Source organism: Emydura macquarii, unplaced genomic scaffold (genome assembly GCF_026122565.2).
Source record: "Emydura macquarii macquarii isolate MOO-44397 ecotype Brisbane River unplaced genomic scaffold, CSIRO-AGI_Emac_v2 contig_1230, whole genome shotgun sequence".
Lineage (NCBI taxonomy): Eukaryota > Metazoa > Chordata > Testudines > Chelidae > Emydura > Emydura macquarii.
This window is the reverse complement of record NW_027131367.1, coordinates 11,979,828-11,992,759: the sequence shown is the minus strand read 5'-3', so window position 1 is coordinate 11,992,759 and position 12,932 is coordinate 11,979,828. Positions and strand designations below refer to the sequence as shown.

Here is a 12,932-nt window from a genome sequence, read left to right as displayed (position 1 = left end):
CAGCGCTAGCTTGTGTTGCGGTCACACCTCTGATTGCAGTGTCAGCGTCCCCTGACTCTGAAAATCAGGCTCTCTGTGTGTAGAAACGGGCAACCAAAAATGGAGGCAACGTGAAACCAGTGGCTGCTTTTAGCTGAAGGAGCAGCATTGATTGGCCCTGTGGGAAACTGGGTCCAGGGTTTGTTTTTTTTAAAAACCAGCGGCAAGTTTGCTGTAATTTATAGCACCAATTGCTGTAATATCTAGGAACCTTTTAGTGACGTGGGAGGACAACGCCTAGCCTGATGTTTATTTGTAAGGGGCTGGAGAGAAGGACCTTTCCAGTGCAACTCTGACTCATCCCTGTCCCCTCCGTTCTCCTGATGGTGGACCATATCTTTATTGCATCAAAAACTTAACTACACTCAGGTTCTAGTTCAGCTGGGAGGAATGCATTAAACAAACTCCTGCTGTTCTATCAGAACAATAAAAACTCTGGCACCCACACTCTGTGTGTACGTACAGTGCACAGCGGCCATAAGACATCTCATTCTGCATTGACTGTGACAGATGGCAGGGACACGACCTGTTCCCTGGTGAACGTGCCTTCCTCTTCCACGGGTGCTCAGGTGAAGGACTATAACATGGCTGCTTGTGAGACAGATGGTGGAGAACATCAGCTTGCATACCCTGAGTGGGACTGGACTGACGCCCAGGCTGAGCAGTTTCCTGTTACTCTTTAGCCTACCTTATTTGTGTTAGTTTCTGCTTATAAACACTGAGTCAGGTCTTCAGCTCGTGTAAATCAGCATAGCTCTGTTGAAATGGAACTAGTCCCTTGTAGGTCAGCTGAGGATTTGGTCTGTTACCTCTTGAGGAAAAGCGCTTGCACCTGTGTTGTTTAGACTGAATCAGCCTGCCAACTTCCACTGATGGCTTGGTTTCAAATGACTGGGGAATTTAACCTCTCCAACTGTTTGTTTTAAAGATTTCCATGTTTGCCATGAAAGGTTGAAAATGTAACTTGTGTTCTGATGCCTTCTCCTCCCTCCCAGCTCTTTCTTGCACATGCAGTTAGCAGCCTTCTGCTCACTCGGGTACTTAATTCTTTCAGGTAGAATTGAGAGCAAGGATACTTGTCTGCACTCTGGTGAATGAGGCTGAGATCTTTATGGGCCTCCTTTTCAGAGATGCTGAGCATCCACCATGCCAGATAAAGTCAACAGGTGAAGTGGGGCCCGGCAGCTCCACAAATCAGGCCCTACGTGGCAAATGAACCAGGGAATGAGCTGAAGTCTGGTAGAAATATTTACAGAAGAGAGTTCAGTGTCCTCATTCCTCTGCTCCTACCTGCCCAGAGTAAAGCATGAGAAAGTCAGCCTGTGGCTTTCTGACACTTGCATTCTAGAGACCTGGAAGCACAAGATGAATCTGCCAGTAGACTTGTAATGTCTTCTTGGCCAAATAAAATGCAAGGTGTTTTTCCACAGGTACCTGCTGGTACCAGACAGGCAGGAATAGCTGAGAAGCCACAGAGAGAGGAAGGATGGTCCAGCCTTGGACTGGGGAGACTTGCGTTCAAATGCTATGCCATAGACTTCTTGTGTGACCTTGGGCAAGTCAGATAGCCTCCCCATCCCTCAGTTTTCCATCTGTAAAATGGGAGTGCAGTGTCACAATTCAGGGCAACTGCACCTGTATTCTCCCTCTATGGTCCACCCAGCACACTCATTCTCAGGTTTCTGGCTCTGTACCATCACCTCTCTTGGATGGAGACATGCACCTCTCTCCCTCCAGACCAGGGTTTTTCCAGGCTGCACAGTCCCCTGGCTACCCTGTGAATTCCCCAGCAAATCAGACTGCCTGGGCATGTCTCCTTTGCCGTCTCCTCTGAGACTGTAAACAGCATCATTGCTCAAAGATATGTTACCATGCAGCCCTTTCTAAGCAGGCCCATTGATTGTTAAGGTGAAAACATCACACAGAAAATATTAAAAATAATGGAAGAACCCACACCTGTTCTAATAAGCTTAGCAGAGATCAACCCAACTCCCACAAGTCCTTCACACCCCACCAGAGTTTTTTTTCACCTGTGGTCACAAGTTCATAAGAGCTCTTAGCCCTGAACAAGCACCCCGCAGGAACAGGCCAAGTCCTTCCAACCTGTCCCAGGAAGGACTGGGGCCTCCCTTGGACAGAAGGTGCTGTCCATTTGCTGGATCCAAAAGCAGGCCCGAAGTCAATTTAAACATAGATTATTGATCCAAACGTCCTTTCTTTGTCTGTCTGTCTGTCTGTCGGTCTCTAAAGAATCCAGTTTGAAACAGTGTAGGCGAGCCGCTCCAGGTGATGGTATTTTTTGGGAGGTGTTACAACCTGAGTGAATTTGCCCAATCACCCCCCACTGTTCTTAGTTCATGGAGGGGCTGTGGTTCCCTCCCCCATGGAAGTACATACAATCCCTGGCCCACAATGATATATAGACTGAATTCAATAAGGTTTGCCCAGGAAGTTGCGATGGTTGTCACACGCCGCGCTTCCCTATCTCACAAAGATCTTGGGAGGACAAATACATTCGAGTGTGACGTTCTCGGACAGTATGTTAATGAGGGCCATATAAGTACCATAGACAGATAGTTGTAGTCTAGCCAAGGGGTTCTAGTGGCACTGTTTGTAATACAGCCAAAAACACTCTAGTGACTAGACCTCTGTCTTGTTGGGATTGAGAGTCTCATGACCTGTAAATCCATTGTATCTACTTTATAGTGCAGCAAAGCCAATGTGGGCATAGGATGGCCTCCAAATAAGGGCAGTAACCTAGGGAGCGCAGCCTGGGTTGAGTATAGCAAGGAAGGTCTTTCTGGTGACTGTCTCCCCGCTGTTGTTGATCCTCGTCTCTTCCTTCACAGTGCCCTGCACGTCGATGCACCTCCCAGCACGCCTGTAGCAACCAACAGCTACATCCAAGGCGGTGGGGACATTCCACTGCTCACCAAAACTGTGGGTCAGTGCCTGGAGGAGACCGCTCATCGGTTTTCAGACCGCGAGGCCCTGGTGTTCTGTCGAGATGGGGTTCGGAAGACGTTTGCCCAATTCAAACAGGAAGTGAGTGGCCGTCTCGTCTGTTACAGAGTCCGGTCCTCTAGGTCACCACCCTTTAGAATTTGCAATCCCACCTAATCACAGTGTTAGCGGGTGGCTTGCTCAGCCAATCGGAGAAATGAAAAAGTGACTTCGTCCATGGATTGAAAACAGAGGTTGGGCTTGTTTGGTTTGGATTCTGGTCCTGGCTTTCAATACATAGCAAAGTTACATGTTGGTTTATCATCTGATGTGCGTGATAAGATTTGTGTGTGCTTACCCTATCTTCATGGGCTACTCTGTGAGGAATGAGAGCAAAGGCAGTGCACATAGAAGTACTCATGTGTACGGCAGTAAATGTACATTCTTAGGAAGTGGTTCTCTCTCTGTGTCTGATTATCACGGGCCAACCCCTGAAGTTTTTAACTAGCACCTAATCCAAATCCCACTGATTTCGTTGTGACTTGATTTTCAGAGGTGCTGAGCACCTGTAGCTTCCTAGTCGTTATGCAAGTAAAACTCTCATTAAAATTAGTGAGTTTTGCCTGAGTAAAGAATGCAGGACTTGGCCCTGTTTATAATAATACCTATGAATGGACATTCTGAATATGTGAACAATGTTCCATGTGTAAATGGGAAGGTCATTTCCACTAGATTTGCTCTGTGATCTTGGATGTGATGAATAGCCTGGGTTAACCCAAGGTGTTCACATACTGCTTTTTGTAGATTTGCTAAAATTTTGTTAGTTTACAAGAATAAACTCTATTCGTGGAACTCACGATTTTAAAAAAACATTTCACTGACTCACCTGAAAAAGGCCCATTAATTAAACAGAGAGCCCTACAAATAGATTTTATAAGCAGTTACATGGACTAAAATCTAGCTCATATGGAAACACCATAAGGGAAGACCATCAAAAAATTAACGGAACATTACTGTGGACTTTGGACTGTGTGTGTCCAACCTCATCTGAAAAGCATTTGCCGTTAGGCGAGATAAATGATCTTAATATAATGCCTGGGTTTTGACTTGTAGATAGGGTTAAAAAAATGAGACGGGTCAGTTTTCTCATTAATTTGCTTTCTAATCCAAATTATTTCAGAAGTAAGTAATGATGCGTGTATGATTAAAATGCACCCTGTACACGGATCCAGCAGCACCATGTAAGCACTATTTTGAGGGCCTATGTTGGAGTTAAAGGCTTTGACTGCACAGGAATGAAATTCACCCTAACACGTCTGATATACCAGATTTCCAGCTGCCTTTGTACGCATGTTTTGAGTTTGCTCCTCATGGGCTGTCAGTCACCCGATAAGTGCGGGTGGTCTGCTCTTTGTAACTCCACTAGGCATTGCTGTTTATAAAATACAAAATGAACAACCAAGGAACAAGCTGCTGGACTGTGCAGTAGTGCTGTAGACCGCTTGATTTCAGTTTCGTAAACTGGGTGCTAAAATGATGCTCAGCTGCCTTCAAGTTAGTGTGCGAGAGATTAAAATGCCTTGATGCGCCCTGTGAGGTGACCTCTTTCCCTATCTGGCATTGTATGTGTTTTGCAGGTGGACCTGGCAGCAGCTGGACTTCTGGCTGTTGGCCTGAAGAAGGGAGACCGGCTGGGCATGTGGGGTCCCAACAAGTATGAATGGGTTCTAATGCAATTTGCAACAGCCCAGGCAGGAATCATCCTGGTAAGGAGGCTTGTCTGTCTGGGCACCTGGATTTTTTTAGGGGGAGGGGGAGACAAAGAGGAAGATCTTGGAGAAGTTGAATAATGTGCTGGGAAAGGGAACTGAAGTGAAGAGCGGGAATAGATGTCATGCAAGGCCCATGCAGCCCTCATTATTCTGACCCTCCATTACCCAGAAAAGCAAAACGCCAAGCTGGTGAGAGGGCAGTGGGTAACAAGCTTCCCTGGGACATAATGTACAACTGTTGATGGCGTGAGAGAATGTCTAGGGTGCCTCTGGATGAAAATCCATCATAGAAGGTCCCTAAATTGTCTGCCCTGCCTGGAGATAGAGTCATCACCTGAGAGTATCGTCAGGGCTTTGTCTTACTTAGATCAGAAGGTCCTCTGGGCAAGGCCTGGAGTGTGTCTTCCTGGAAGTTTTGTATAGCATCGCCTGCTGTGATGGCATTCAAAAGATATTGTATTAGACAGGGTAAATAGATGGGTTTAGCTTAGTGGACTACCGAAAGACTAAATTTGATAGCGCAACTCCGCTTTGGTGGCCAAAACTCTTCTGTGGGGAGTTATCTGCAATAGGGAAGTTTTCACTCTGTGTGTTATCCAGAAAGGAATCTGATTGTCCCTAGAAATGTAGATTACTACGGTGTAATGGGCTGAACATGGGCCTGGGGGTCAGGGGTCCTGGATTCTATTTCTATCTTTGCTATTGACTTGTCACGTGACCTTGTGCGAGTCCTGTGGCAGGATGTTAGATGAGGTGGGTTCTGAGTTACTGCAGAGAATTCTTTCTGGGTGTCTGACTGGTGAGTCTTGCCCATATGTTCAGGGATTTAACTGGTCACCATATTTGGGGTCGGGAAGGAATTTTCCCCCAGGGCGGATTGGCAGAGGGCCTGGGGGTTTTTCACCTTCCTCTGTAGCATGGGGCACAGGTCACTTGCTGGTGGATTCTCTGTACCTTGAAGTCTTTAAATCAATATTTGAGGACTTCAGTAACTCACTCTTAGGTTAGGGGTCTAGTACAGCAGTGGGTGGGTGAAGTTCTGTGACCTGCGTTGTGCAGGAGGTCAGACTAGATGATCATGATGGTCCCTTCTGAGCTTATTGTCTATGAGTCATTTAACTTCTGTGCCTCAGTTTCCCTATTTGTAAAAATGGGCATAAATGGGCTTTCCTGGTTCACATGAAATTTGGGAGGTTATCCTAATCCTGGTTGTCCTATAGAAGCAAGAAGCTGTGAGTGTATTTCACAGGGGTTTTTTCCTCCAAAGTACCTTTCTCTAAGACTTACAGTAAGTGGTTAGGAGATGAGGTCTTTGAGGCTTTTTCAGAGCCTTAATTAATTCTCCTGTTTCTTCCCCATTCCAGGTGTCTGTGAACCCTGCATATCAGGCCCAGGAGCTGGAGTTTGTGATCAAGAAGGTACTGTAGGCCAGTTACGGCTAATGCCACTTGATTCTGCCCACAAACACTTGGAAACATGGAGATGTTAATGGCAGAGGGTAACCATGGGAACTGTGCCAGTGAAAGAACTTCTGACCAGGGCACTCGGGAAATTCAGGCAGCAGAAAAACGTCTTTCTGGGGCAGCCTGTGTGAACAGGGCCGGTGGGGGGCCCCATGGCCATGCATGCAAAGGGGCCCCATGGTGCAATGATTTGTGAATGCCTAGAATGACACAAGAGGGGGGCAAACAGGCACACAGGCCCCCACAATAATTGTCAGAGGCACAGAACTGCTCCGGCCTGGGGACACGGGGGATGGACAAGCTTCTGCCAGGGCCAGAACAGGACGGAAAGAGCGAGTTCCTACCGGGGCCGGAGGGGAGAACAGCAAGTTCCTCCTGAGCGCTGGAGGGGAAGAAGAGTGAGCTCCTCCTAGGGTGGGAGAGATGGGGAGGGGCACAAAACGTGCCCCTCCCATGGGGTCAAATTTAAACTCCTGCGCACACCCCTGCCCAGGACTGAATCTCCTCCATTATTGTTCCTTGGGTTACCCTTCTCACCCATTCCACAAGGAGACTCCCACCTGCATTCCCCTCTGGCTGCCAGCAGCTGGTTCTCGTCTAGGTGCTGAGGATACCACATGCGTGCCAAGGGTCCAGCACAGGGTCGGTTCTTCTCACCTTGGACAGCAAAGCATGGGGAGTGATGATCCACTGAGAATCTGTGCGCATGGGTGACTGCAGGCTGTTGGGGCAGCGTCCCTCCCAGAGCCAGTTCTAATTCAGCTAGCACTTGTGAGCTACCTCTGTCTGTCTGCGCTCTTGGTCTGCTGCCAGTGCGAAAACACAAAGCAGCTGCTGATCCCACTGACTCTTCCCCTGGCCATAACTGCAGGATCCTGGCACTGCTCTGGAATTTCCTGATTTTAGTGATGAGACAGCCACAAACTTCCCTTGTTTGAGCCTTGTGGGCTGTTAGTTCTGTGTGTACAGTAGCAGTGGTTAGGTATGGTAGATTCAGAGGGTGAAATCCTGTCTCCATTGAAGTCAGTGGCAGAACTCCCATTGACTTCAATGGGCCCAGAATTTCACCCCTTAAAAAGTAGAGAGGGGAAAATCCTCCAGCCACTTTAACCACCGAAGACGGATTGCTCCCAGCAGTGCATTTTCTAGTGCTATGCTCAGTCTGGCTTGGCTCTTATACCTTTGTCCCTGTATTTTATGTTCTGTTCCCATGCGACAATTGCTGCTATGGTTCAGGTCCTCACATGCCTGCCTCGGTTTCAGAGGTGCGTGAGACTTTTCCCCAGCTCTGTGTGACACCATGCAGGGTAATGATTAGTGGCTAAAATGTTCCGGTTTCTAATCCCCAATAATGAGGGATTAAAGCTATTAAATATTTTGTGAATAAAATGAATCTTCCCAGATTAAGGGGCCTCCTGTTTTAACTTGTTCAGTTTGGGAATCTAAAACCCAAGTACAATAGGAGACAGAATCAAAATGCCGGACTGGATCCTCCCAGCCACCCCCCATGCCAATAGCAGATTGACATGGAGAATGTGCAGAAGCAACAGGCAATCTTTCTCCCACTTCAGTGCCCTGGAAGGTCAGCTCCTGGGCTGCGTAGGAACTCTCAAGTTGTTGACATTTTAAATCGGTTGTGTTAAACTCACCAACGTGGCTTCCCCTTTTTGGAGTCAGATGGAACTTTTCCTAGCAAACTGCTGTCTCTTCCTGCCCTGAAGTTTTGGTGCCCACCTGCAGCAGAGGGGTGGGAACGCTGGCTGCATTTAGAGAGAAGTGAAAGATGGTCTCTCGAGCATGAGTTCTGGGGGCCTGTTTTAGCTGTGAGTGTTGGCACCAGTGGGTTCTCCTTGTGGTCACTGCAGCTGTTGTTTGTATCATGTGTCTGAGCCATTTCTGGCTTTGTTTTTGCTTTCCATTCTGATTAGCTCTGTAGGGACAACAGTAGCTTCCCTTTCCTCCTCCAGAACTTGGCTTTTGTTTTTATCTTGGTCTCCTTGGGTCAGATTCTGCTCTCATTTACACTGGTGTAAATCCAGAGCGACTCCATTAAGGTCAGTGGAATCACAGTCTGGATTTACAAAGGGATGGCCAGGAGCAGAACATGTCGTCTTGATTTCAGTGGGACTTGCTTGTATCCTGTGGCATTTATGGCTGTTCTTTGTAGCTTTGGCATTAAGGCTGTTTGCCTGTCTTCATCTCCCTGTCTGTCCTTAGATTGCCGTTGTTTGTTTAATGGAAACCTGCAAAACAAAAACCCTTCCCTCATGGGCTTGGGCTATAAAAATAGATTCAGCACAGAACCCAGCAGCAGTCTCATCCCTTTCCTGACACTGCAGAGTAATTCCCTCCTGCATACAATGGTAAATAGCCTATTTTCCAACTTGCTCCTCTCTTCCTTTGTGCCCCTGCACCAGATTTGCAGGGCTTGATTGTAAATACAAATGGATCATGGCTTTCCCAGTGCAGGTCCTTTACAGAAAGAGCTACCACTATCTGTTGCCAACATCTGTTCAGAGGTGCCCAGCTGCAGCACTTGGATGCTCACATACCACCTTGTCTGTAAAGATAGCTTTGGGATTTCCAGATTAGTATCGTGGCTTGAACTGTCTAACCCTGACAAATGGACACGGATCACGGTGTCCATGGAGTTAAAGGATATGTCTATACAGCAACTAGACACCCACGGCTGGCCCGTGCCAACCAAATCAGGCTCATAGGGCTCAGGCTACAGGGATGTTTTGTTGCTTTGTAGACTTCCAGGCTCAGGCTGGAGCCTGGGCTCTAGGACCACGAGGGGTGGGAAGTTCCAAAGCTGCCGCAGTCCAGAAGTCTACAAAGCAATGAAACAGCCCTGCGAGCCTGAGTTAGCTGGCATGGGCCAATCATTGTTTTTTCTTTGCTGTGTAGACAGAGCCTACGTTAAAAAGCCCCAAACTTCCTCGTACAGATGAGGTGCCCTGGTGGTTTCGGTGTGACCTTTCCAAAAGTGAAAGCACTTGTTGCTCTTTTCCATTGGAAATCACAGAGTAACATGCAAATAATTTCTGGATTAAAGCTGGCATGTCTTGGCCTCCTCGTAATGTGGTGAAGTTGGGGTTGGGGTGAGAGGTGACATTTGTTTTTCTGCGAAGCAGAAAGGGAACTGCAGGGTTTCAGCAACATGCGAAGACCAGGAAGCTACGGAAACCCACAACTGCACATGCAAATCAGGTATCTGACAGGCAGTGCAGCTGTGTGCTCGCTGCTCCGGCAATGTGGCTGTACTGGTTTGAGCCTCTTGCACATACCTCTGTGTAAATCAGGAATAGCACCACTGAAGTCTAGTAAAGCAGTGGAAAGGCGAGGAGAATCAGGCCTTGGTTGGTTAAGCAGTACCTTTTTTAAACCCTGTCAACCCGATACTAAAATCAGGTGTAAACTGGCTTTCAATCTGACATTGGCTCCCTTTGTGCCAGTGTCACCTTTGGGTAGATTGTTCCTGCCAGCATGAGATTCAGAAATGGTACCTTAAACGTAACTTACAGTTTACATGCTCTGGGCCAAATTTAGGCCTGGTACAAGTGGGTGTGGCCCCGCTGAAGTCTGTGGTGTTGCACCTGCCTGCACCAGAGCTCCGTCTGCTCTGGGCAGAGAAGTGTTGAGAATACTGAGCATTAAACCTCGCCCTGCAATGGGTGAGAGCTTGGATCTCGGGGTCACTGTTCTGCTGGGAAATGGGGTTGCTCCTGGGGGCGGGGAGGACAAGAGGGTTGGACTCTTTAAATGTCATCTGGTGTGGGGGAGCGGTTTGTCCCCAGCCCCAGCGATAAGGCTGCGCTATTGGCAAAGGCCAATCCGCCTCCTCTCCAGTGAGCGTCTCAGCCATCTTACAGGATGGTCCCTTCTAGGAAGGGGCTAACATGGTTTGAAAGCTCAGCCTAGACAGGGGCCGTTGTAACATGGGCTCATAGCCGAACAAGTCCTGGGAAGAGCCCCGGAGGAGGGTTGAACTCCTGCCTTTTGGTTTCTCGGGCGCTGTGTGGTTTTCCATCAGCAGTGAGTGCGAGTGCCGGGCTGTCAGGTTTCCAGGGTCTGTTCATTACTCCCTGGGCAGTGGGTGTCATCTCAGACTGACTTCCCTCTTTTCCCACGCAGGTTGGCTGTAAGGCCTTGGTGTTCCCCACTCAGTTTAAAACACAGAAATATTATGAGATCCTGAAGCAAGTTTGTCCTGAGCTAGAGAAATCCAGTCCAGGGGGAATAAAGAGCAAGAGGTGAGTGAGAAACACCAGAGATCCTCTTGCTGTCCCCCAGGGCTGCGCCCTGCAGTCTGTCCTCACACTTGCAGGGGGACAAACCTACTATTGAACCTGGTGGATAATCCCAGAGGAAAAGAGGTCCCACACAAATATCTCTGTCTAGGCTTTTATATCCCTGTTGCACCCATCACTGTGGTATCTGAGCACCAAGTAGACCCCAGATCACTGGCTGATAACATCTGGGACCCGCTCCCTTCCTCAGTTAGGAATCAGCCACAGTAATTCATTATCCGTTCCCAGCAAACAGAGGAGATCTTGCCTAGACCTCGCTCAGCCGGATCCGAGTCCCCTGTATTGCACACAGTTCTCCCACGTAGCCTGTCTTCCAAAGAAGAGAAAGGAAGAGGCATCCAGTATCGCACTATCCCACCTGAGCCTTCTTCATCAGCTCCTGCTTCCCCTATCCAAATGACACAGGGGCTGGTAGGCCCAGCCCAGGTGTTAACCCCTCACAGCACACAAGCGCCAATGCCGTCTGTCCTCTTGACTCCACCGTTGCTGACTGTATTTTCCTGTGTGTCAGGCTGCCGGAGCTATCCGCTGTGATCACCTTAGATGCCAAGCTGCCTGGCACGTTCCAGATGAGTGAGGTGTTGCAGGCGGGGGACAGCAGCCATATGAAGCAATTACGAGACATCCAGCAGACTCTGTCCAGCAACGAGCCCATCAACATCCAGTTCACGTCGGTCAGTACCACACGCTGCTCTGCCCTGCAGCGGGCACCAGATCCGGTGACCCCGGTGCTAAGCAGGCTGCTCTCCTTGATGCCTGGTCACTTGGGGCGGTTGCTGCTCCATCTTCCCTGGCCGTTTGACAACAGAATTTAGGAGGCAATTGAGGATTTTCCCCTTTTCTCCTCCACTCCTGGGGCTCGCCCCTTCCCCAGGGGCTGGCTGACGGCAGGGTGAGGTGGGGGGCCTGCGTGCCATGGAGCTCTGATCCCAGCTGCAGTCGGTCTGTGTCATGGCATTGGTGGTCCGTCGGATCAGAAGCTGCCCTGTCTGGAGGGAGAAATAAAGGACAAGACCAGCGCAGAAATCTGCGGAGGGAGGGGGTCACCGCGGAGAATCAGTGCACCTCGCCCTTTACAAGGACGGTCCTCTGAGAGATCTGGTAATGCTCTCCCTCTTTCAGGGGACGACTGGAAGCCCCAAAGGAGCCACCCTCTCTCATAGAAACATTGTGAATAATGCAAACCTGATTGGCTTGCGGCTGAGACTCAATCGGCAGGTGAGTCTCCTCAGTCGGCGGGGGAAGGGCTGCGCTCTTGCCCTAATGGGCCGGAGCACCTGGAGAAGGCAGATCGCTCCCCAGCAAGATGCAGCGAAAGACACGCTTGAGTGGCGGGTGAGGGGTGCTGAGGGCAGTGTTCGAGAGGCGCTCTAAGGCACAGGTCCCCAAAGTGTGGGATGCACCCACAGAGGAACCTTCGAGGGGTGCGGCAGGGCCTGGGCCAGCGCCCACGGGGGGCAGAGAGGAAGCGCCACCCAGCCCTGCTCTGGCCCTATCTCCACTTCAGCCTACGCTCCCAGCTGCGGCCCTGCACCCCGCTCCTGGTCGTGTCCTGGTCCTCGGTCCTGCACCTGGCCCCAGGCCCCGGCTCCCAACCCCATCCATGGCCCCGGATCCTGGCTTGCGGCCCCAGGGCCCCATCCCAGTCCCAGCCACAGCTTGGGCCCCAGCTCCTGACCCCCGACTGTGGCTTTGGTGCTGCTCCTGGCCCTGGCTCCTGATTGCAGTTCCTGGGGGGGCTGCAGACCAGGTAAAGGGGGGGGTGTGACCCCAAAAGTTTGGGGACTGCTGCTCTGAAGACTGAGTATGGAGATATGTTGTGCGGCCGGGGTGCCAGCAGAGGGCACTCTCACAAGGCTGGGTTTGGGGTGCAGTGACAATCCAGGCAGTTCCTTCTGCCTTCTATCCAGCCCCATATCTTGCGTTCACACCCTGTGAATGTGAGTGGCTCAGGGAGAATCCTGTGCTGACGCCCATGTGCTCCGGGCCTGAGAATGGTTCAGACACAGACCATAAGGTCTCTCTCCTCATTGCTGTCTTTGTTTGGCTTGATCCTAGGAAATCCGCTGTGCCATTCCTGTGCCCCTGTACCACTGCCTGGGCTCTGTTGGAGGCTGCATGGTGATGGCTGCGCACGGCTGCACCATTGTCTTCTCGTCCTTGAGCTTCGAGGCGAAAGCTGCGCTGGAGACAGTGGCTCAAGAGAAGTGAGAATCAAGGGCCTTTGCATGTCACCTGCAGTGTCATTCACCTCACCGCAGCTGTGCTGGCAGGCAGCTCCAGCTCCTGGCCTCTGGCCTCCTTCCCCACTATGGCAGAGGCAGAGTCTCTTGTTTATCTGAGTCCTGTCCCTGCCACACTCAGGAGCCTGTGAAATGCCTCCCTGTCCATCCCAAGCATAG

At 50.0% G+C, this 12,932-nt stretch overlaps 1 protein-coding gene across 1 annotated transcript in view; it reads left to right on the top strand.

The window, feature by feature from the left end:
* ACSF2 (acyl-CoA synthetase family member 2) overlaps positions 1-12,932 on the top strand; it is a 50,951-nt gene that overhangs the window by 9,022 nt on the left and 28,997 nt on the right. The window contains exons 2-8 of the mRNA XM_067547481.1: positions 2,889-3,084; positions 4,620-4,748; positions 6,119-6,172; positions 10,355-10,473; positions 11,042-11,204; positions 11,653-11,748; positions 12,589-12,737. Of these exons, the coding sequence (XP_067403582.1) occupies positions 2,889-3,084; positions 4,620-4,748; positions 6,119-6,172; positions 10,355-10,473; positions 11,042-11,204; positions 11,653-11,748; positions 12,589-12,737 (906 nt within the window). The remainder of the gene's footprint in view (positions 1-2,888; positions 3,085-4,619; positions 4,749-6,118; positions 6,173-10,354; positions 10,474-11,041; positions 11,205-11,652; positions 11,749-12,588; positions 12,738-12,932) is intronic.